We start from the raw sequence: 23149 nt of genomic DNA on the forward strand, positions 1-23149 counted from the left end.
ACACTCACTCACTTACTGTCTTAACCTATCTTATCTGTCTTAGCCTATTCCAGCTTTTCAATGGGCGCACGGCACACAGTAACACCCTGGACGGGGCGCCAGTCCATCGCAGGGCAGACACACATACACACACACACACGTAGTTTGGGAGATCAGAGAAGCTCGCCTGTGATTCCAGTTGGTGATAGATTGTAGTTGATGTAGTGTGAAACCCCCTATCACCGATCAGTCACGTAGTGTGAAATATACAGTACACCGACTGAAAGACTCCCAAGTGCAAAAAATTCAGTCGTGTAGTGTGAACTGTACAGCGACCCGGCAAATCAGAAAGTCGTGTAGTGTGAACTTGGCATTAACCTGACTGCATGTTTTTGGACTGTGGGAGGAAACCGGAGCTCCCGGAGGAAACCCACGCAGGCACGGGGAGAACATGCAAACTCCACACAGAAAGGACCCGGACCGCCCTGCCTGGGGATCGAACCCAGGACCTTCTTGCTGTGAGGCGACAGTGCTACCCACCAAGCCACCGTGCCGCCCCCTTATGAAACACATCTTACAAATTAAATAATAATAGTAATACGAAACTGTATATTTTTTCATGCCCTATAAATCCATCAGTGCACTAGATACCATTCAGTCCTCCTCTGTTCCAATGTTTACATACCTGAAGATCAAATCATTCCCAAGTCCTTCATTAATAATGAAGTTGTATAAAAGAATCAGCAAGACGTGTTTAAATTAGTATTTTCTACACAGAAGCCCATTCGGCTGTTGTTGTGGTGGTAGGGGTAATGATTGAGAAGCAGTTTGTTGTTGTGTGTAGGGCATGTACACGAGCGACCAACTGTGGCGTATAAAAAGGCAGGACCTACAGAGAAGGGTTAAAGCAAATACAAACATGTCTACACAATGTAGGGTGAATGTGAGAAGCAAATGTAAACATACAAGCAAAAGTAGACAAGGGTTGCGGCTGGTCCATTTTTTGACCTGAATCACTGAACCCAATGAATTAACACACCTGGGCAGATCACCAATCCACAGAGAAGCCTTGGCCACCAAGCCAGAGATCACACTTATGTCTGTATGTAGACGGCTGATAGCACCGCTGGGAATTATGCTTGTTATGTATGCCAGCCACTTATTTTTAGATTATTATTTTGGACATCCTATGTAATTTAGTACTTGTGTATTTTTAACAGTTTTAGTCAATCAATCAACAATCTTAGTAAACTCAACTTGTACTTAAATTTTTTTTGTAACCTAAAACTGCTTAGCACTTATTGCAAATTAAAACAGAACACTGCTGCACCTGCTACTCTCATACCAGAACAACACAGACTACCATGTCATTACCATGTTAGTGTCAGTGCAGTAGTAATAGTAGTAGTAGTAATCATGTCTGGTATCATGTTCTGGTTGGATGATATCACAACTGAGATTTAAACCGGGATCTCAGTGGCGGGTTTTTTAAAAACAAAACTAGATCACTTTTTTTACACAGTCACCTTCTGATGCATTTTACCCAGCGTTGTACTAACTTTTTATTGGTTTTAGCAAAAATGTTTTTGGTTGAGCGCGTAGCCACTGATGCACGCTGCTTTTACATCATCATCACATAAATCTTCTTCCCTTTAAAGCTTCTTTTAGCGTCCAAAAAGGTGGAAATCAGATGGTGCCAAATCCGAACTATAAGCTCTCTCAGTCTCTCAGACACGACCAATTACTACTACTCCCACCCTCATTGTTTCCAACCAAAAATATAAATGTGCTGAATCTTTTTGAAGATCCCTTGTAGATTGCTGCACCACCTAAGGACCCTTTGTATCAATAATTAATTATACAATTATTTAAACTATTTTATTTATTTTACTATTAAAACATACTCATTCATTAAAAGAAAGATAATACATATTTTTGTATATTTTCCTTCAGGTTTCTTGTCCCCTGAGTGTTGCAAGCTAGTGTTCTCCAATGCTGACACTTGCTATTGGATTAGCAGGTTGCTTTCTGTTGTACACTCGATCAAAACTACTAACTATGTTCTTTACCTAACTATGTTCATTACCTGTATGACAGTAATTAGTGAAAATGTGATTGTGTGTGTGTTTTTAGTTGTCTGAGGATGTTCTTCAGAGGATGCGGGAGGCAAAGAAGTCTTCAGAAAAACCTACATCTCCAAAATCAGAGAGTCAGAAACCTGAACCAGGTATTTTGTTTGTATTTTTGTTTGTTTTTTGGGTGGTTTTAATTTCCCCACTAGACAGGGAGAAAATTGTGGGGAAAATGTAACCAACATGTTCCTTGCCACCTGTCTGCTTGTGGAGAAGCAGTAGTTGATATCAGAAAAGTGCTTTGCTACAACCTACCCGGGTGGAAAGCGGCCTTGAGGACGACTAGAGAAACCTTGGCTTGATCAGATTAGTTAGGACATATGAACTACAAGCATTGTTCCGGAGTATGTCATGGATCAGCAGAAGTGGCGTACTAACCAGCGGACCCTGCACCAATGAGAGATACATGCTAGAAAAAAGATTAAATATTCATATATTTAATTATTTAACAATTCAGTAACTGCGCTCGTTGGTGCAGAGGTAAAACACTGTAGCACACTACTGCTGAGAACAAGGGTTCAAATCCCCAGCTGTGCTGTCAGCCGAACGGCTGTGTATGGGGGGTGGTCGAGGCCCTGCAATGGATTGATATCCTGTCCAGGGTGTGTTACTGCATTGTACCCTATGATTTCGGAGAAACCAACCCACAGTAACTTCTAGTCAATTAGTCAGGGTCAAGAATGACACATGGTATGATGATTTGTGCTCTAATGACAACTTGTGGCTTTTTACAGGTCCAGCCGGCTATTCTTCAGCCGAGGCCCAGAAGGAACTAAGGAAACGGTGAGTGTTCGATTCATCTCCACGACTAGGCTTCACGACTTCACGACTAGTGTGTGCACTAGTCTGATCTAGAGTTTGAACACGCAGAGCTTTTACCTATTCAGAAGACACAGGAGATTTACTGGAGTAATGTGGTCTGAAGCTGCCTGGCCCAGTTAGCATTTATGCTCTGTGTGAGCTGTCTGCACTTTGCATTACAGCAGTGGTCCTCAAACTGCAAAAACTGTCTCTTATGGGGTGAGGAAATGCTGCTGACCTTGCTGTCCGCATAGCAGAGCTAGCCTCTGCCCTCAGATTTCACTCTGATTAAACTTTGACCCAGTTTGCTACTGACCTTTTCGAAACGCCACCAGTGAGACAAATTGTTTTATCACATCTCCAAATGATGCTGCAGAACATTCTTGTAGAAACTAAAATCCATTTTATACAAAACCACATGTGATTAAATATAAATACTGTCCGTTAGTATTGTGGATTGTTTTCAGGCTCGCCGCTCAGCCAGCAGAAAGTGGTATGGCTGCATATCCTGTGAAAGGCTTAAACGTAGCAATATGTGCCCAGCCTTTTGGTAAACAAAGCACAAAATGCTCATCATGTGAAAGCCAGTTGAAATAATAAATAATAAATCTTAGTCAGTCATCTTGTGACTTTTTTCTAGCATTGCTGTCTGCTGTGATTAAAATCAGATCTCTTGAAAAAAATCGAATGGTTTGGAAACCATGCATGACGTATAGCTAAACAAAAGTGGTGTGTATTGCTTACACAATATATTCATTCTACACTTAGTTATGTTGCTTAGTTCACTTGCTTTCAAACTTTGCTCCACTTATGCCTAGTTCACACTAGGGCTGGGTATCGCCACTAATTTCCTGGATCGATTCGATTCACTAGGTCCCGATTCGATTCGATTTCCGATTCGATTCGATTTCGATTCAACACAGTTAGGCATATTTGAGTTACATTAACAGGTTTTGTTTAAATATGTAAAGATGTTCAGAGAACGAATGTGATAATTGTACAAAGAACACTCATTATTAAAAATATTTGTGTATTTTGTTTACATAAATAATTAATCCAAAACAGAAAACAGAAACATTCATTTTTTATTATTATTTTATATGTCTGACATGCTACAACATTGTAAATGTAATGTAAACATACACCTGGCTGTTGAACAGCTTATGCCAAGTTTACACTACACGACACTCTGATTAACACCTGGTCGCTGTAATGTTCACACTACACGACTGATCGGCGATGGGGGGTTTTACACTACACCATCTATCACCAGGGGGAATCACAGGCGAGCTTCTCTGCTCTCCAAAACTACGTTTTGTCACGAAAACACACGTGAGAAGTGATGAAAGGTTTAATGATACCACGTCCAAACATGCACATCAACAAGTAGCGAGAGATCAAAGTTTGTGCGCTGATGAAATAAATGAATCTGAGTGGATTTGGCAACACGAGCAGCATGGCTTGTTCTATAGTGAGTTGGAGGTTAATAAATATTTTGTTTTGTAGAGAACGATCGGGTCAGAAATACTGTAAAACTCGCGTGTGCTGATGTATTCTGATAGAAACTATATTGCGCTCCACCTGTTTACAACCTCTCCCCTGTGTTTCCCCTCGCTGTTTCTCACATTGATTGAGAGCCGAGTTTTGATCGCAGAGCGAACACCGAGTTCCTCCCGAATCCAGCACCGACCCGTCGCCGAGCGAAAATCAGTGCAAAAAGTTGTGTAGTGGTCATAACTTGAGCTTCTGCCATGCTAAACTGATGTGCAGGTCAGATCTTGTTGCATGAAAAAACACTGGCTGGTCACGCGAAATTAAAGGGGGTAACAGATTTCCGTGTGCACCGTAAAAAGGGGCGTATTTAAAAGATCGATCTCGTGTTTATATGAATCGATATCGGATCGTTCAAATAAAGATCGATTCGAATCGAAAAATCGATTTTGTAAACCCACCCCTAGTTCACACTACACGATTTTTGCCCTGATTTTCTCTCGCCGACTGGTCGCCGCTAGATTTGCCGGCTCGGCTCTCAATCGCTACGTGTGAACTGTTCAACGACTCGATCCAAGCGGCTCGCCGAGCACTCGCAGACTGAAGAGAGATATCGATCATGCTAAATATCTGCATATCAGTCAGGCGACTGGCAGGGGAGGAGTATAAAAACATGGGACAGGGGCATAATATAGTTTATATCAGAATACATTGGCACCCACACGTTTTACAGTATTTTTGACCTTATTATTCTCAACCAAACATAACACCAACGTTGCATTGCAAAAATATATATTAACCTCCAACTCACTATAGAACAGATGATCCCTGCTGGTTGCGTAGCCCAATCCACTCGGATTCATGTATTTTTCTTACTTGCTTTTTTCGCTGTACATCAGCGCACAAACAACTTTGATCGCTCGCTACTTGTTGATGTGCATTTTTGGATGTAGTATAGTAAAACCCCTCGTCACTTCTCATGTTTGTTTTTGTAACAAAACGTAGTTTGGGAGACCAGACAGACTCATCTGCGATTCCTCCTGATGGTAGATTGTGTAGTGTGAAACCCCCTATCGCCGATCAGTTGTGTAGTGTGAAATCCACAACGACTGTAAAGACTCCCGATTGCAAGAGATCCAGTTGTGTAGTGTGAAGTGTACAGAGGTCTGAACAATTTGAAAGTCGTGTACTGTGAACACTACTGTGTTCGACAACAGTAGTACGGCTTGGAGATGCTGGCACTTACTAAAAGACAGGAGAGGGAACTGCAGTTGAGAGAGATGAATATGTTGTGATTCTTGTTGGGACTGATGACGATGGACGAGATCAGGAACAAGTTTATTAGAGGGACGGGGCAGGCTGGATGATTTAAACATAGGGAGGCCAGATTTAGAAGGTCTGGGACTGTGCAGAGAAGCAATGAGAGTTCTTTGGGACGAGGGGTGCTGAGGAGGAGACGAAGGCCAAAGATAAGGTTTATTGGTTTGACAGAGGAGGATGTTCAGGAAAGTGCAAGATGGAGACGAATGATTCTCTGTGGCCGCCCCTAATGGAAGCTGCTGAAAAAGAAGAAGAAATGGCATTTGGCAGAACAAGAATGAAGGAAATGAAGATGTAAAGATTTGTCTCTTTAAACAAAGATCAGAATTGTCCAGATGCTGTAACAGTGAAATAATGGCCACCAATGCAGAGAGTAGTACCGGAGTTAGCACTAAGGACGAACTAGTCCCTACAAGCGGAGCTACATCACTAGTGTGGAAGGTTTTCGGGTACAGAAGGTTTCAGAACGTACAAAAATACTGTGACGACAAAAGGTGGCAACATCACATTTATTTTACCACCTAAAGCAAAAGCACTCGCGTGAGTACGAGGAATGTCAGTGTGTCAGTGAACGAACATAGAAAACACAGGTTACCATTTGAGAGCGTTTAAAACACAAAAGCGCTAAACAGAACGCTTTCCTTCGCGTATGAGCATGGAAACTGAATCACTGAGGCAATGAGTCAGAAATGACTCTTTTCAGTCGAATTATTCATTGGAATTGAATCAGAAAACTGCTCTTTTATAAAACGGATAGTTCCGGTCCTAAAATCTGATTGGCTGAGCCGCGTTCGAAGCCGTTGTAAAATCCCCGATAAACGCACACCTATGACCACCTCACATCATTCCATATTAATATGCCACTGAATAGAAAAAATTAATGTTATTTTCGCCCTCATGTTGCCTAGCAACACTGTTAATCGAACTATTTTGCGTCGCGGAAGAATGTTTTATTGTAAGTTTATACACGATAAATACATTTATGAATTAAACATTGTTGTATTTATTATATTTTATGTTGACCGCCGTTTTATAAAAGCAATAAGCCACTCGAGACCGTGCATTACTGTTATGATTTTAGCACGGGGAAAGAAGTTTTAAAAACGTCATCCCCGTGCTAAAATCACATTAATGCACGGCCTCTCGTGGCTTATTGCTTTAATCTATGGTAAAGACACTGTCACCTCACAGCAAGAAGGTCCTGGGTTTGATCCCCAGGTGGGGCGGTCCGGGTCCTTTCAGTGTGGAGTTTGCATGTTCTCCCCGTGTCTTCGTGGGTTTACTCCGGGTGCTCCGGTTTCCTCCCACAGTCCAAAGACATGCAAGTGAGGTGAATTGGAGACACTAAATTGTCCATGACTGTGTTTGATATAACCTTGTGAACTGATGAACCTTGTGTAACTACTGTTCCTGTCATGAATGTAACCAAATAGTGTAAAACATGATGATAAAAACCCTAATAAACAAACAAAAGCAAAAATCTATGGTAAAGATTTATTCGTTTTGCTCACTCTTTGGGCAAAACATCTCCGGTTCAAGAGATTCAGATGTATAAACCAATCAGAGCTTCTTAATTTAATTTTTTGGCGGAATCTCTCTCTTCATTGGTTGTTGTGTAATTGACAGATAAGTAAACGAATTACCAGTTTCAGCTTTCAACTGCGACACCCGAGAGAATAAATGAAGTTAAATGATCTAAGACGTTTTCATTAGTTAGGTGGATAAACACAGTTAAATATGGATTTTTATATTCTGGAAATATTCTGGAAATATACAAGATGGCCTCCAAAGTTAAGCTGTGGTTATGATTTTATTCTGCTGTGTGGCTGATCTTATATACCGCTAGTGAATAATATCGTGATATTATTTAAAGACCATATCGCCCACCCCTAGTGGACACATTATGAGAAAAATTCATTGGAAAACACAATTATGCTTGAAAAAGTTGAATGTAAAAGAAAAAGATGGATACAATTATAGAAATAAACAAGCCATTAAGAAGCCTGAGAACCCAAACAGAACACATAATATTATGAAGGGTCACCAGGAGTCAGAATTAAATTGGCAGTAATAACCCTAAAGAACTCGAGTGGGTGGGTGAAGGTGGTCATGGGTGCACTCTCTACTGGTCGTGAGTGTAAAAGATCTGTAGCTCTGCTCTTAATTAAAATCAAACTTCAGCTGTTCATTAATATCATCATTTAGTACATTAAGCCACATTAAGCATCCTTTATGCAAACCTGTCCAAATGCCGGATGGACAGTTAAACAGTGTCCAGACTTTCTGACGTTGGTACCAGACTGTTCTCAGGCAGCATGTAACGGGCTTTTAAGCTCCATAAAAACGGTTTAGGCCTGGAAAGCTCCAGGTAAAGTCTGAGCTGGTTAATATTTGATCATGGAAGTATACCTACTGTAGTCCATATTAACATCTCCAAGCAGAATCTGTTCACTGTGGAACTGAATGGTGCTGCCTGCCTGAGTGCATTAAGGCAGTAAATTCCTCCTTATCAAATGATTGAGTCCCCAGTGGATTTCTGGTAGGGCCGAGCTGTATTTGAAACGTACCCATTTTAAAAATGCTGCAATGTTGCTGCAGAAGTGTACAGTATAGGCTCCTGAGAATAGAACGCTGGATTTATGGGTTCGTGTGAAGAGAAGCTGCCAGTGGAGGATGGTCATGGTCAGTGGATACAGACGTGAGATAGATAGCAATGTGTCTCAGGTCTTGTCTGCACTGACTAGGTACATTTAAAAACTCATCTTTTCTTCTTTCTTTTGCCTTTTCGATCGACGGTCCAGAGGTGATGAATCTGAAAGAGTTTCTGCTTTGTAGTGAGGACGAGAGAAAGTGCTGCCTGACGTAGATGCCTACACACATGCTTTCGATTCCAAGACATTAAAATAGCTGAAGAATTAAAGCGGAAAAATGACTGTAGAGGAGCACAAGTACAGCGGTTACAGGGTGATGCTTTTTGGCATGGTTTGGATAAAATGTATAAGATTATAATATACACCCAAGCATGTAGGGGCGGCACAGTGGCTAAGTGGGTAGCACTGTCCAGAGCGGTAGAGAGAACAGAGTGGCGACACTCCCATAGGGAACCGTTGTAAAGGGGACGGGACATTTTTTCTGCGCAGCTTCCGCATCGTGGGAATCCTCAGGAAAGTGAAGGAAGGTTAGTTTATGTAAAAAACTAAACATAAAAAAACTTTAATCTCTGTACTGTATATTGTCTCTACTACTTAATGATATTGCATTATGTAATGTATGCTAATATAATGTACTGTGTGTTAACAAGAACGACCTATTAACAAGTCATTATAAACATCAATCTTCCACTTCATATACCACATTGACATTAAAGCAGATGCAGTAAATGTGAAGGCAGTTGAAAATACCCAGAAATTGTACAAATGTTTATTATTTACCGTTTAATATTTCATTCACTGCTGCCGGTCCCATATGAGAACATGACAGCGCCGGGTTTGTTTGGAACTATTGGAGGGGTACATGAACCACGTGACTGCGTAGCGGTGAGAACAAGGAGTGTCGCAACTCTCTCTCTCTACGGCTCTGGCACTGTCGCTTTACAGCAAGAAGGTCTTCGATCCCTAGGTGGAGCAGTCCGGGTCCTTTCTGTGTGGAATTCACATGTTCTCCCCGTGTCTGCGTGGGTTTTCTCCGGGAGCTCCGGTTTCCTCCCACAGCCCAAAGACATGCAAGTGAGGTGAATTGGAGATACAAAATTGTCCAGGACTGTGTTCTATATAACCTTGTGAACTGATGAACCTTGTGTAATGAGTAACTACTGTTCCTGTCATGAATGTAACCAGTGTAAAACATGACGTTCAAATCCTAATAAACAAACAAACAAACCAAGCATGTAGGCAAATCAGAAAAGTGTTTAGATGAAACAAATATTGGGCAAAAAATCATTGTTTGGAGAAAGAAGACTAAATCTTCTTCAGTGGAATCTGAGCAGAGCCACTGACCTGGCTGGGTGTCCGTACAAGCTCAGTTGGCTGTGTCTGAGAAAGGGAAGTTCAGATGAGGTCTCTTTCCACTGCTACTGGGATTTGTGATCTCTGGGACTTGTCTGAAAGAGTCACATGAAGCTTAGCGTTGCTATCAGTATGAACCTGGTGTGTTTGCACCAAAAATGTCCAGAACTTACAATGGACTTCATCACAGACTGGACTGAACAATGAAGAACTCCAATTATTTTTTTGCTAGTTATAACTCAGTTTAATTTAATTTTGTGTTTGGATGATTTGTGTAAATCCTATTTATTTAAAGTATCCTCCAGGCCACCCAAGAAGGATGGGCCCTGCTGAGTCTGGTTCCTCTCAAGGTTTCTTCCTGTAATTTTAAGGGAGTTTTTCCTTGCCACTGTTGCCCTCGGCTTGCTCAATAGGGGTTGTTGGTCTGTTGGTCCTGGAGTCTGTAAGAGACAATGTCCATTGTAAAAAGCGCTATATAAATAAATTTGACTTGACTTGACTGATAAGGCTCTGTGTGGGAACCCAACACTGGCGGGTGATAAAAAGTGGCCGCAGATTGGACATGTGCCAGAGGGGGAGTGTGGCGATCTGGCTCTCCTTGATCAAATCGGCGGTTGTGCAAGCTCAGTAGATTTACAATCAGGGATTGGAAATGACTAGATTGGGATATAAAGGGGGGAAAATCCCGAAAAAAAAGTATGAAGTATGATGGTGGGAGCATCATGATATGGGACTGTTGTTTGCAAATGTTTTTTTCTAAACATTATGATGTTACAAAGACAATTTACCAGGACAAATATGCCATACTTACACCACAATGTTGCAAACATACTTTTTCCCAACTTAAACTAGTTATTTCTACTTCTCGTGATTGTACAACCATCACTTTTTGCACCACCTCTGCCCTGACTAAGAAAAGCCGTACACTATAATTGGTCAAGTGTTCTGAAAGTGTGATTATATGGGCTTAGAACATAAAGCTTTGATGTATCAGACACACCTACTGAGAATAAGGATTCTAAGTCTGTATGGAACGTGTGTACTTGGTCTAAACAGTTTGAGAAACACCAGACTGATTCCTGGACCAAGCGTCTGATGTTCATTAGGTGATTAGTTGTTGCAGCCCTGGTATCCAGTAACTCATGTTAAAGATCCTCTGGTGTAGGTGTGTAGTTATCCTGGCATGGTCTTTTGGGATGTAATCATGTGCTGATTGTTGCTGTGTGTATGTGCTGTGTGGGCTGCAGGTTCGAGCGGGAGCAGGGTCTGTTAAGGGAGGAGTTGGCTCGCATCACACGCCGAGAGAATGAGGCTGCTGGAGAAGATCTGAACCATGCTGGTCTCCGAGAGAAAGCTAACACCAAAGAGGAGCAGAAGAATGCACACAACCTGGTAAGACACAAATACACACAACTAACTTCTTAAGTGCGTATATATACAAAAAAAAAAGCTCTTACTTGCCAAGCTCTTCTTCTCGTTTCATCCATCTACGTTATGTGCCTCTCTGCTCCTCCACCCACTAAAAATTTATTTGCTCCATGTTGTTGCTCTCTGCCTGGCGTTTAAGTGAATGTAATGGTTATTGAGTTCAGGACATTTCTTCCCATCTTGAGTTTGTTGGCTGTAATGGTGCAGGATTGTAATGAGGCTATTCACACTGGTTGATTATATTAGCTTCCTCATCCTCTGACAGGCATGTCAATACTAGTTAATGTTCACATTTGTAGCCGGGCTGCTGTTTGTGGGTGTGTTATCCCTTTCTCAGATGCTTTTTTGCCTTCTGTGACTTGCTGTAACTGAGAATCATTGGGGTGCACAAGTTGGGGGTGTGTATTAGAGGGAAGGGGGTGCGAAAGTGGTGTGGTGGGTAATTATCAGCCAATTAATCGGCGTAGTGTCTGTGTCGAGTCGGTATTTACATCCTGTGTGTGAAGGTCATGTCAGCACCACTAGATGGCAGCAGAAGCATTTGATTCAATCCGCATTGCGACTGACTGGAGGAATGAAAGGAGTGGCCCGTCCTATAAAATTTGGAAGAGCATCAAACAACTGGAGTTTAAGTCGAATCGGATTTGATATTGGAGAGGGAAAGAGAAGGAGAGCAATCATGCCAGCCACGCGTGGAAACGATCCTACACAGGGTTCGATTCGACATGACAAGCTCAAATCCGTAGTGGGAAGGTCATGTGAGCATAATTTGATGCTGCTCTCGGTGTGGAAAAGATGACATCTGTCATTCCTGGTCAGTTCAAGTGATACTAGCCGATCAGGGGTGTCTGTGAGGTTGTGTTTACAGAATAGGACTGTTAGTGCTCTACTCCAAACATGGTCAGCTGCCCTGTGTTGCATAAGCAGTGATTCACAGAGATGGAGCGGCTGCTGAACGTTTCTTAGAGGAAGGACGGTGGTTAAGTCCAGGCACATACCTAATAATCAGTAAAAAATTTGTCCCTTACGTCACTATTTGTAACACCCCCGCTTTGCCAAGTGGAGCCGCACCACCTTTAATACACGCTATGACTTTCCTGGAGTCGTCTATCCCCTTGTAGAGGTATGTCAGCCAGCAGAGGTTGCTTTCGCAGCAGCAATTAGGAACCCTGTTGATCTCCTTCCTCCCTTAAGCTCAGCCAACTGTGCCTGGTGAATGCCTGGCCAGGTTGATAGCGACATAAGAATAGCATTGCATTGCAAAGATGAAGCGGCTGCTGAACATTTCTCAGAGGAAGGACAGTGGTGAAGTCTAGGCATGTATAGACCAAATACTCAGTTTTATTTAATAATTAGTAAAAAAAACTGTTGACCCCTTGTGTCGCCGTTTGTAACACCACCGCTTTGCCAAGAAGAGCCGCACCACCGTTAATACGTGTGCAGTACAGAGAGACACGCTATGACTTTCCTGGAGTCATCTATCCCCTTGTAGAGGTACATCAGCTCAGCCAGCAGAGGTTGCGTTTGCAGCAGCAATTAGGAACCCTGTTGACCTCCTCCCTCCCTTAAGCTCAGCCAGCTGTGCCCTGTATATGCCCGGCCAGGTCGATAGTGACATAAGAATAGTAGTGCATTGCAGAGATAAAGCGGCTGCTGAACATTTCTTACATGAAGGACAGTGGTGAAGTCCAGGCACGTATAGACCAAATACTCAGTTTTATTTAATAATTAGTAAAAAAAAACAATTGACCCCTTGTGTTGCCGTTTGTAACACCTCCGCTTTGCCAAGAAGAGCCACACCCCCTTTGATATGGTGCAATACGGAGAGACACGCTATGACTTTTCTGGAGTCATCTATCCCCTTGTAGAAGTACGTCAGCCAGCAGAGGTTGCGTTTGCAGCAGCAATTAGGAACCCTGTTGACCTCCTCCCTCCCTTAAGCACAGCCAACTGTGCCTGGTGGATGCCCGGCCAGGTCCATAGCGACATAAGAATAGCAGTACTTTCCAGAGATGTAGCGGCTGCTAAACGTTTCTCAGAGGAAGGACAGTGGTGAAGTCCAGGCACGTATAGACCAAATACTCAGCCAGCTGTTCCTGGTGGATGCCCGGCCAGTTTAGTGACACTAAGATTGGAACCCAAGTGCATGTGTTTGAGGAGGCCGGTGCTATTCTGCCAAGCTTCTCGGCTATTGTGGGGTGGTGCAATTAGCAAATGAATGACTAGATGGTTAGGAGGGAAAAACACTATAGAGGACTATATCAGCACTCATTCAGATTTGTAACTGGAAACAAACTGGAAGAAGAGTTGAATAAATATCACAATTCTTTTAAATATGCTGCATGGCAATTTAGCCTCATTAAATGTTCTTATTCTGTCCTGCCTCATCTATCCATCTAACTAGCTGACTCTTACTATTGACTCCCTCTTTCATCTCCATCCTTTCTATCTTCTTCCATTTGTAGACACACTCAACCTTAATAATCCCTCTTAAGCCCACGTCCAGGTTTCCATTTTTCTGTCATTTGTGGACAGTCTATTCTTTCTCATCACTGTCTGAAATCGTTCCCTCGCTATCCATCTTTATTTTTACCGTTGCTCTCTGTAAATGAAGAGATCATAATTCAGTGGGCATGTGGAATGAGAATTCAAGTACTTTGGTTTTTGTAATTTTATATATACTGTGTGGCTAAAAGTATGTAGACACCGTCCTAATAAAAGAGTTCATGTGTTTCAGCTGTGCATATTACTAAAAGGGATACAAAAATCAACCATGTAAAATAATGTAATTGCTCCAACTTAGTGGCAGTAGTTTAAAGAAGGCTTTTAGTTGGTCCTGTGCTTAAACCACCACCATGAATATACACGATCAGCCATAACATTAAAACCACCTCTTTGTTTCTACACTCACTGTCCATTTTATCAGCTCCACTTACCATATAGGATCACTTTGTAGTTCTACGATTACTGTCTGTAGTCCATCTGTTTCTCTGCATACTTTGTTAGCCCCCTTTTATGCTGTTCTTCAATGGTCAGGACCACTACAGAGCAGGTATTATTTGGTTGGTGGATCATTCTCAGCACTGCAGTGACACTGACATGGTGGTGGTGGTGTATTAGTGTGTGTTGTGCTGGTATGAGTGGATAATGAGTGGACACCTCACTGTCAATGCTGGAGTGAGAATAGTCCACCAACCAAAAATATCCAGCCAACAGCGCTCTATGTGCAGTGTCCTGTGACCACTGATGAAGGTCTAGAAGATGACCAACTCAAACAGCAGCAATAGATGAGCGATCGTCTCTGACTTTACATCTACAAGGTGGACCAACTAGGTAGGAGTGTCTAATAGAGTGGACAGTGAGTGGACACGGTATTTAAAAACTGTGTCTGATCCACTCATACCAGCACAACACACACTAACACACCACCACCATGACATTGTCACTGCAGTGCTGAGAATGATCAAGGCGATCTTCCTCTGGTGAATGTTGGTAACAATCTGGTACCAGATCCCACAGGATACCTTCAGAGGTCGTGTAGAGTCCATGACTCATCGAGTCAGAGTTGTTTTGACAGCATATCAGGTGGTTAGTCATAATGTTTTGGCTCTTTACAGGTTCCTGACAGTAAACGCAAGAAAAAACACCAACTCGATGTTGAAATTCAATTTGTAAATAAAGTTTCTCAATATGGAGAAAAAATGAATAAACAAGGAGAAATTGAGAGAGGGAATAAGGCCTATGCGTCGATGTGATTTAAATGCATGCAAAGACCCGGTTTTCGCAATGCTCGACGTCGCTTCGCTTGTTAGCTGCTAGTCGGAGAGAGAGAGCAGGATCGCTTCAGGCAAGAGACAGAGGATGGAGAACGTGCTGCCTATCAACTACTGGAATTCCACCGAGAGACCCGGAGAAAGACAGACGGAAGCAGAGAGCGAGCGAGCACGTAAACCGAGTGGAGAAAGCAATCCGGGAGAAATTTCACTATCGTATTAAAATTCTGTGTTGCATCGTAGTTGTCAAAATGTAGTCCAGCTCTCAGATTCTCTCTACGCTCGGCCCCATCGCTGTCTCTCTTCGTGAGTTTATTATTGTGTTTCGGGTTAATTCTGCCCTCCGATCTCTCTTAAACATACAAAATAGGAGCCTGTGACACCATGCCAGTCGTCTGGATATAACAAATGGGTGCTTATCAAAGTCACTCGGGTCTTTATGCTGAACAGATCTGCTGCATTCTACACGTGAACTACGAGGGACTACCATCAGCCCGATCTAATAGATCCCATTGGATGGTCCCAATGTGTAATGTTATGAAAGTTTAATGATTCCCATGATGCTCTTTCTTACAGAGTTAACCCTGTATACCTAAACCACCAAATAACTGCCAGAAAATTCAAATTTTCTTTTAAACTGGAGTGTTTGTGATCTTAATACAAATACAAAAAAAAGAAACTAAATAACACTTTGCATGTATAAGTTTTGTAGCATATTTGATACATCAGTCTTTTTGAAATGAGTTCTTTACAGCATGTTTTTAACATAAAAATATTAAAAATATATTTAACTTATTTTATATTTCTATTTTTTGGTTCAGTCTGAAACCTTCACAGGGCCAAGGTTCTATGCATTGATTACTGTCACTGTGACAGTGTGCCTCTAAATGTACACCAATCAGCCATAACATTAAAACCACCTCCTTGTTTCTACACTCACTGTCTATTTTATCAGCTCCACTTACCATATAGAAGCACTTTGTAGTTCTACAATTACTGACAGTAGTCCATCTGTTTCTCTGCATACTTTTTTCAACCTGCTTTCATGCTGTTCTTCAATGGTCAGGACCCCCACAGGACCACTACAGAGCAGGTATTATTTAGTTGGTGGGTCATTCTCAGCACTGCAGTGACACTGACATGGTGGTGGTGTGTTAGTGTGTGTTGTGCTGGTATGAGTGGATCAGTCACAGCAATGCTGATGGAGTTTTTAAACACCTCACTGTCACCTGCTTAACTGAGAATACTCCACCAACCAAAAATATCCAGACAACAGTGCCCCGTGGGCAGCGTCCTGTGTCCACTGATGAATATCTAGAAGATGACCTACTCAAACAGCAGCAATAGATGAGCGATCGTCTCTGACTTTACATCTGCAAGGTGGACCAACTAGGTAGGAGTGGACAGTGAGTGGACACCTTGTTTAAAAACTCCAGCAGCACTGCGGTGTCTGATCCACTCATACACACCACCACCATGTCAGTGTCACTGCAGTGCTGAGAATCATCCACCACCTAAATAATACCTGCTCTGTGGGGGTCCTGACCATTGAAGAACAGGGTGAAAGCAGGCTAAAAAAAGTATGTAGCGTAACAGTCAGTAATTGTAGAACTACAAAGTGCTTCTATATGGTAAGTGGAGCTGATAAATGGACATGTGTAGAAACAAGGAGGTGGTTTTAATGTTATGGCTGATCGATGTAATTTGATACACACATATTCAACGCGATTTTTTCAACAAAATAAATTACAAAATATCAAGTATTTATAAGTTGCATGGATCCAAATATTCTTAATGAAAGATCAGTAAAAATGTGAGTGTTATTTTAACCTTACATTTCACAAAATTGCTAAAAAAAAAAAAAAAAACACTTAACCACAGGTGGGTCATTGATTAAGGACAGTCGTTTTGGTTGTCTCAATTTATGGTCCTCTGGTGCATGCAGTACATGAATAGTTGACCAGGGAAGAAGACATGTATCTAATTGTACACTTTAGGTTTTTCAGGAAAACTACAGTATATACATACTGTTGATGTATAGGTCTTTAATCTATCAAATATGATACGCTTGACGTTATATATTGTTTTTACATTGCCTGGCTTGGCTTTAATGCAGATCATTCTGGGCTGCATACCTGATTTGGTACAGCTGTTTACACAGCATCACTTTCTTGCGCAACTCTTCTTATTGTATCCGGGCTTGAGACCAGCACTGAGAGCACACAGGCAAGTGCCCCTCCGAATGGATAGGCTGCTCAGCCACCCACCCCTTCCTAAGACTTTACGATGGACTGCCAATCATGCACAGAAAGAATAAATAATTAGAGGTCGCTGCATCAGGAATGAAAACGCTGCTCCCAGCGTCTCGTTGCAGCGAAAAAAGCTCATTTGTGAGCAGTATAGTTATTCTATTTTAAATCCTCCCACCCCCGCCGGTCCGTGAAATTTTACCTTTTTGAAATCGGTCCGTGGTGCAAAAAAGGTTGAGGACCGCTGCTATAGAGTATTTTTTTCACATTCCGTATTTAGGGGTCGCCACACGGATCATTCTCGTTTCCATACCTGATTTGGCACCCATCCTGACAAGTGCACCTCTCTATGGCTTGGCTGTTTGACCACCACCCCCTTCGTCTCGAAAGGAGCATGATCAATGATTATTGATCACGCTTTAAAGGTGTGCACACTAGCAAATGCTGTTTACCCCACAGAAGCTGCAGTATGTAGAGCTGAGTGTAAAGGAATAGCGTAATACAGCCGGTAATGTTCGGCTAATCTCTTTTCCACATGTTGATATGGTTTTAACACCGGAGTAATGAACGAGCTAGTCGCGCCTCCTGCCTATCTGCTTTCTGAAATCTCCAACGCTATTAGATTTAATGTTGTATTGTAATACTGCTAATCCTTCCTCTAGAATCTCTTTCTCTCGCTCATCTTCTCGGCGGGATTTTGCCGGTGATGATAAGCCTGGCCTTGACTGTGTCTGCAGACAAATCTCTTTGTGCAGATTGCATTATGTTGCGCTATTTATTAGACTCGCTATGGCTGCGATCTACTCCTTTAATCACGGAGGGATCACTCGGCTGCGCCGCTGAACCGAATCGTCTGCAGCCCGGCAGCCGTACTGGAGCAATAACACCGCAAATGATCACCTGACCCAGCCTCAGCCATTCCTTGTTTTTCCCTCCATGATTTCTCGACCTTTTTGTTCTCTTGAACCTTTTCCTCGTACCTCATTCCCTTTCTTCACCTTCTCTCCCTGGTTTTTTCTCTCCCTCGTTGTCTTCTTGCACTTCAATATCCCTCTTTTTCTCTGTCCCATTTTCTCTCCTCTTCCACCCCGCCACCCCCTGGCTTGTTTCAAAGGAGCCAGCTGAGCTGAACGCTTGGGTAAGCAGAAGCTGCTCCCTGTTAATCTTACTTTTCTCTCTCTTTATTCAAATGCTGTGTTTTTATTGTGCATTATAACAAAATGGAAGCGTGAGCGTGTACACACACACACACACACACACACACAAGCTCACAGATGACACCTCCATCACAACACTTTTGGAGCTATTCAGCTAGAAAATTGCACATCATCTGTGGCTTGGAGTGAATGGAACCTCGCTGCCAACAAACACTAACTGAATGAAGAAAAATGAGCGGTATGATCACACTGTATGTAATTACGTGTGCATCTGTACGCCTGTGTGTGTACGTGGCCTCGTCCTCTAAAAGCTGCCCCATTGTGCGCTATTTCGTTTATGTCTCAGACCAGCATTATACTCCACTCGTACAGGTGGTTTTTCCGGCAAGTACTAAACGGCTACACATTTTTACTGCAAAAATTATGATTAAAGGCTGCTCACATGGAACAGCTTTTATATTATATGCCAGCCCAACATGGCCGGGACTCAACTCTCGATTTGCTATTGCCGTCCCCTACTGTCTGATCCCCTACATTCATTGATTATTTTATAAGCTACGCCTACTGTACAGAAGAATTTTAAGAATATACAATAACTGAATGTAGTCCATCTGTTTCTTTGGATACTTTGGGTCTGTTCGAAAACCTAGTGAGCTCTCTACATATACGACATTTTACATCACTCCCGAGAAGAAGGCTGTCTAAATTCTTAAATACCTTAAAATGCTGCCTGCTGAGGTGCCTTAATTCTAAGTGATAATCTGTCTGAATAACAAGGAAGCAATCCCAGAACCAATCCCAGTGTGATGCATCATTTCTCACAAAAAATTACAAATGTGGCTGACAGAAACAGAACAACAAACAGAGTTCTTTTCAAATGTAAATAATTTTTCATTGAATTTTATTTTGTATAAATGTGTACAAGTGTCATTTATTTGTAAATTTGGGCTTGTCGGTGATGGTCTAACTGTTTTCGGGTACACAGAGGAAGATTGTACCGCCTCAGCCCACTGGTTAGAATGATCTGAGGCTAACTGTGTTAGCTTAGTAAGAGAAACTGTGGTGACGTAATCACCGTATTCGCTGTTTAAGTAGTGTGTCTAGGCCGCTCAGGTGGCGCAGCGGTAAAAACACACGCTGGAACCAGAGCTGGGATCTCTAATACATCGTATCAAATCTCAGCTCTGCCAGATTGGCCTGTTGTTCAGATATGGGTGGGATTAAGTCGGATAGGGTCTCTCTCTCATGACTAATGCATTTATGACCTCTGCTGGCTGATTGATGGCTCCTGCACAGAGATGAGAAAAGAGTTCTGTCAGGGTGTGTCTCCCCGTACACAGTGCTGAGCTGCACTGCACTTCGTTCTCCTCAATCAGAGCAGGGATTGGCATTGGTGGAGAGGAAGGATGACACAATCGGGCAATTGGACGCAAAAGGGGAGAAAATGCATAAATAAATAAAAAAAATATACAGGTATAAGTAGTGCGTCTAAATAATTTGCCTTTTAAGTTTGATGTCTTATTAGAGTCCTCTCTACTGAGGCATGCATTTAGGTGGGTAGCAGGCAGCAATGATGCTCACTAGGTTTTCAAAATGGGTTCATCTATGAATTTAAATGGACCCCCATAGGAACTGATCAGATGGACCATTCTTAGCATGTAATTGCATTGAGGGCCGTGTCTATACAGCATGTATGACTGACCATGCTACACTTGCTACCTATTCTTCCTCCACTTGTGATGACGCCTCACTTGTACACCTTTATACAAATTAAAAATTAATGAAAACTTATTTACATTTGAAAATAATTCCGTTCGTTGTTCTGCATTCGTCCGCTATATTTGTAATTTTTTGTGAGAAATGTGGTACCACATTGGGATTGGTTCTAGGATTGCTTTCTCGTTATTTAGTCAGATTATCACTTAGAATTAAGGCACATCACTAGGCAGCATTTTATGCAATTTAGTCAGCCTTCTTCTCGGGAGCGATGTAAAATGCCGTCTATGTAGAGAGCTCACTAGGTTTTCAGACAGACAAAAGTGTCCAAAGAAACAGATGGGCTACATTCAGTTATTGTATATTCTAAATATTCTTCTGTAGGTTAGGCGTAGCTTGTACAGTAGCTTATACAGGCGTAGCTTATACAGTAGACCCTTGACTTACCAATTTAATTGGTTCCGAAGGGCTGTTCTTAAGTCAAAATGTTCGTTAGTTAAACTTATTTTTCCCCATAAGAAATAATGTAAATAGAATTAATCCGTGCCAGACCTCCCAAACCCCCCCTTACCTAACCTCTCTAATGTCTTAAATGGTCTTTTTTTGTTATAAATACAAGGATATGTTCCCTTAAATCTTAAATTATAGAATAGATAATACTGTAATAAACAATAATAAACAACAATACACAGTAGTACTGTACTGTACACAAACACACATCACATTTCAGTACAGTACCATAATAATAATAATAATCTTTATTTTTTATAAAATGTATCTACCAGAAACAACAATAACTCTCATATTTGTCTATTATTTCCTTCTTTATTTCAATAGTGTTGTATTTTGTAGGTGTAATTGCACAAAAGAATAACTTCCTTCTTCTCTCTCACTCACTGTCCCCTCTGTCTGATACACAGTGACAGCTACTGGCAGGAGTAATTATAAACAAATAGCAATTGAATTTTTAAATTTTTCACCACTACGATTTCTATAGAATTTTACAAAATATAAAGAAAACACCGAAAAAACACCGTCCGCTGTGTTTGCTCACGGTATATAGAGAGAAAGAGACGCTCGGAGTCAACTTGTTCGTAACGTCACCTGTTTTGCGAATTTCGGTAATCTAATCTGAAATTGTTTTCGTACGTTAAGTTGAAAAAGATCTTTCGTAACCCAAAATGTTCATATGGTAAACCGTTCGTAACTCAAGGGTCTACTGTACCAGATAGGTGTTCCTAATAAAGTGCTCGGTGAGTGTATGTTCCCTCGTATTGATTTGGTGCATGGCTTTGCTTTCCCAAGTGCAACAAACCTTCACTCTGCCTCAGTAAAAATGCCGTTTTTGCCAACACACGGTTGCTCTTATCCATGGTTATCATTTTCATTTGCTGCACATCTCTTTGTGTGCTGGACGGCTTTTAAATTCGGCTTCATTCTTTGTGCGTCTCTTTCAGGTGCAGCTACTTTATTCCCACAATGCGCCTCCCTGTTGGGTGCCAGTGCTTTTTATTTCTCCCTTTTTTAAACATTTATTTAGATTTTTTTTTGTGACTCATATTTTGTTTTTTTATCATCTGGACCACCAGCTGTTTGGAAATAAAATGGCAAATTTATATAAACACAATATGGCCAAAAGTATTTGGACACTTGGCCATGAGAATGTTGGGCATACCATTTCAAAAACAAATGCTATTTAAACAGAGTGACCTACATTGACATTTTTAGCATCTAGTATACACTTTTTATCAACAGTGGCAACCGGGCAGTAGTGGGTCTTGTACCAGCGACCTTTCAATTACTAGTGCAGTACCTTTACCACTACGCTCCAACTGCCCTAGTGACCTGTGTGATCTTTTCAGCTATAACAGCCACTCTTTTGAGAAGGCTTCACACAAGACTTGAAGCATGCCTGTGGGAATTTGTGCCCATTCAGTCAAAAGTGCGTTTGTATGCCTGGTCAAGAAATCCCCAGTTGATGTTCCAGTTCATTCCAAAGCTGTTCAGTGGGGCTGAGGTCAGGGCTTTGTCCAGACCACTGGAGTTTCTTTAAACCAAACTTTTCTTCATGTTTATGTATAGAGTTGCTTGGGCACAGTCATACTGGAACAGGATCTGGAACAAGACCTTCCCTAAACTGTTGCTGCAAATTTAGAAGCATACAATTTCCTATATATAATTGTTATACCTGTTAGCCATTGTTGTAGCTGAAACATATACATTTAAAAATTAGAAGGGAGGGGAAGGGATATTCCGCTAGCACACCAATGCCGAGATTTTGAACTCCTCAGTTCGAAACTTGGTGTTGCCACCGTCGGCTGGGCGCCATCTGGCGGTCATAATTGGCAGTGCCTGCAGCAGATACTAATTGGCCACCGTATATGCAGGGCTGGGGCCAGACTATGTGTGGGTGGGTGGTTCTTCATACGCTGTGTGAGGACCCTGATTGGTGGAAGACACGCTTGTGCAGAATGCAGGGGCGAGAAGAGCAGCGGAAGACAAATTGAGCACACTAAAACGGGAGGAAAATGGGGAGAAAATTAATTTTTTTTTAAATTAGAAGGGTGTCCCAATACTTTTGTCCATGTAGTGTATGTAAATATTTGTACTTTTTAATACAGTGTTAAATACTACAAATCATTTCAAATCACACACACAAACTGTTTAGTTAAATTTTCATTAAAATTACAGCAGCTGATTAACTGTGTGTGTAATAATGTGGACTCATCTGTTCATCTGTGTGTATTCAGGTACTAATAGAATCACTGAATAAATGATATTGGACTGTAGAGGTGCACCGATCATGAAATTTTATGGCCAGTTCTGACTTCCTCTCAGCCAAATTGCCAGATGGCTTTTTAAAAAGCTGATTGACTAAGCAATTCTTTAGTTTTTTGTCTAAACAAACAAATGAAAAACTAGAACCTTGTCATAAGTTGTGAAATAAATTACGTATACATTGTATAGTATAGAATATATTGCAATCATACTGTAGCTATCCTGGTTTTTACCAAGCTGACTTTTACAAACTAAGGATTTATTTAAAAACTATGAATCCATTTAAAACTAAACATATGATTCATCAATAATAAAAAAGAA

General features: G+C 41.6%; 1 protein-coding gene across 1 annotated transcript in view; it reads left to right on the plus strand.

Annotated features, from left to right (window-relative positions):
- The window catches only part of chchd6b (coiled-coil-helix-coiled-coil-helix domain containing 6b), a 68844-nt gene that overhangs the window by 918 nt on the left and 44777 nt on the right, over positions 1 to 23149 (plus strand). The window contains exons 2-4 of the mRNA XM_062996583.1: positions 2113 to 2206; positions 2846 to 2894; positions 10975 to 11119. Coding sequence (XP_062852653.1) covers positions 2113 to 2206; positions 2846 to 2894; positions 10975 to 11119 — 288 coding nt within the window. The remainder of the gene's footprint in view (positions 1 to 2112; positions 2207 to 2845; positions 2895 to 10974; positions 11120 to 23149) is intronic.

The sequence above is a fragment of the Trichomycterus rosablanca genome, chromosome 6 (genome assembly GCF_030014385.1).
Source record: "Trichomycterus rosablanca isolate fTriRos1 chromosome 6, fTriRos1.hap1, whole genome shotgun sequence".
Taxonomy (NCBI): domain Eukaryota; kingdom Metazoa; phylum Chordata; class Actinopteri; order Siluriformes; family Trichomycteridae; genus Trichomycterus; species Trichomycterus rosablanca.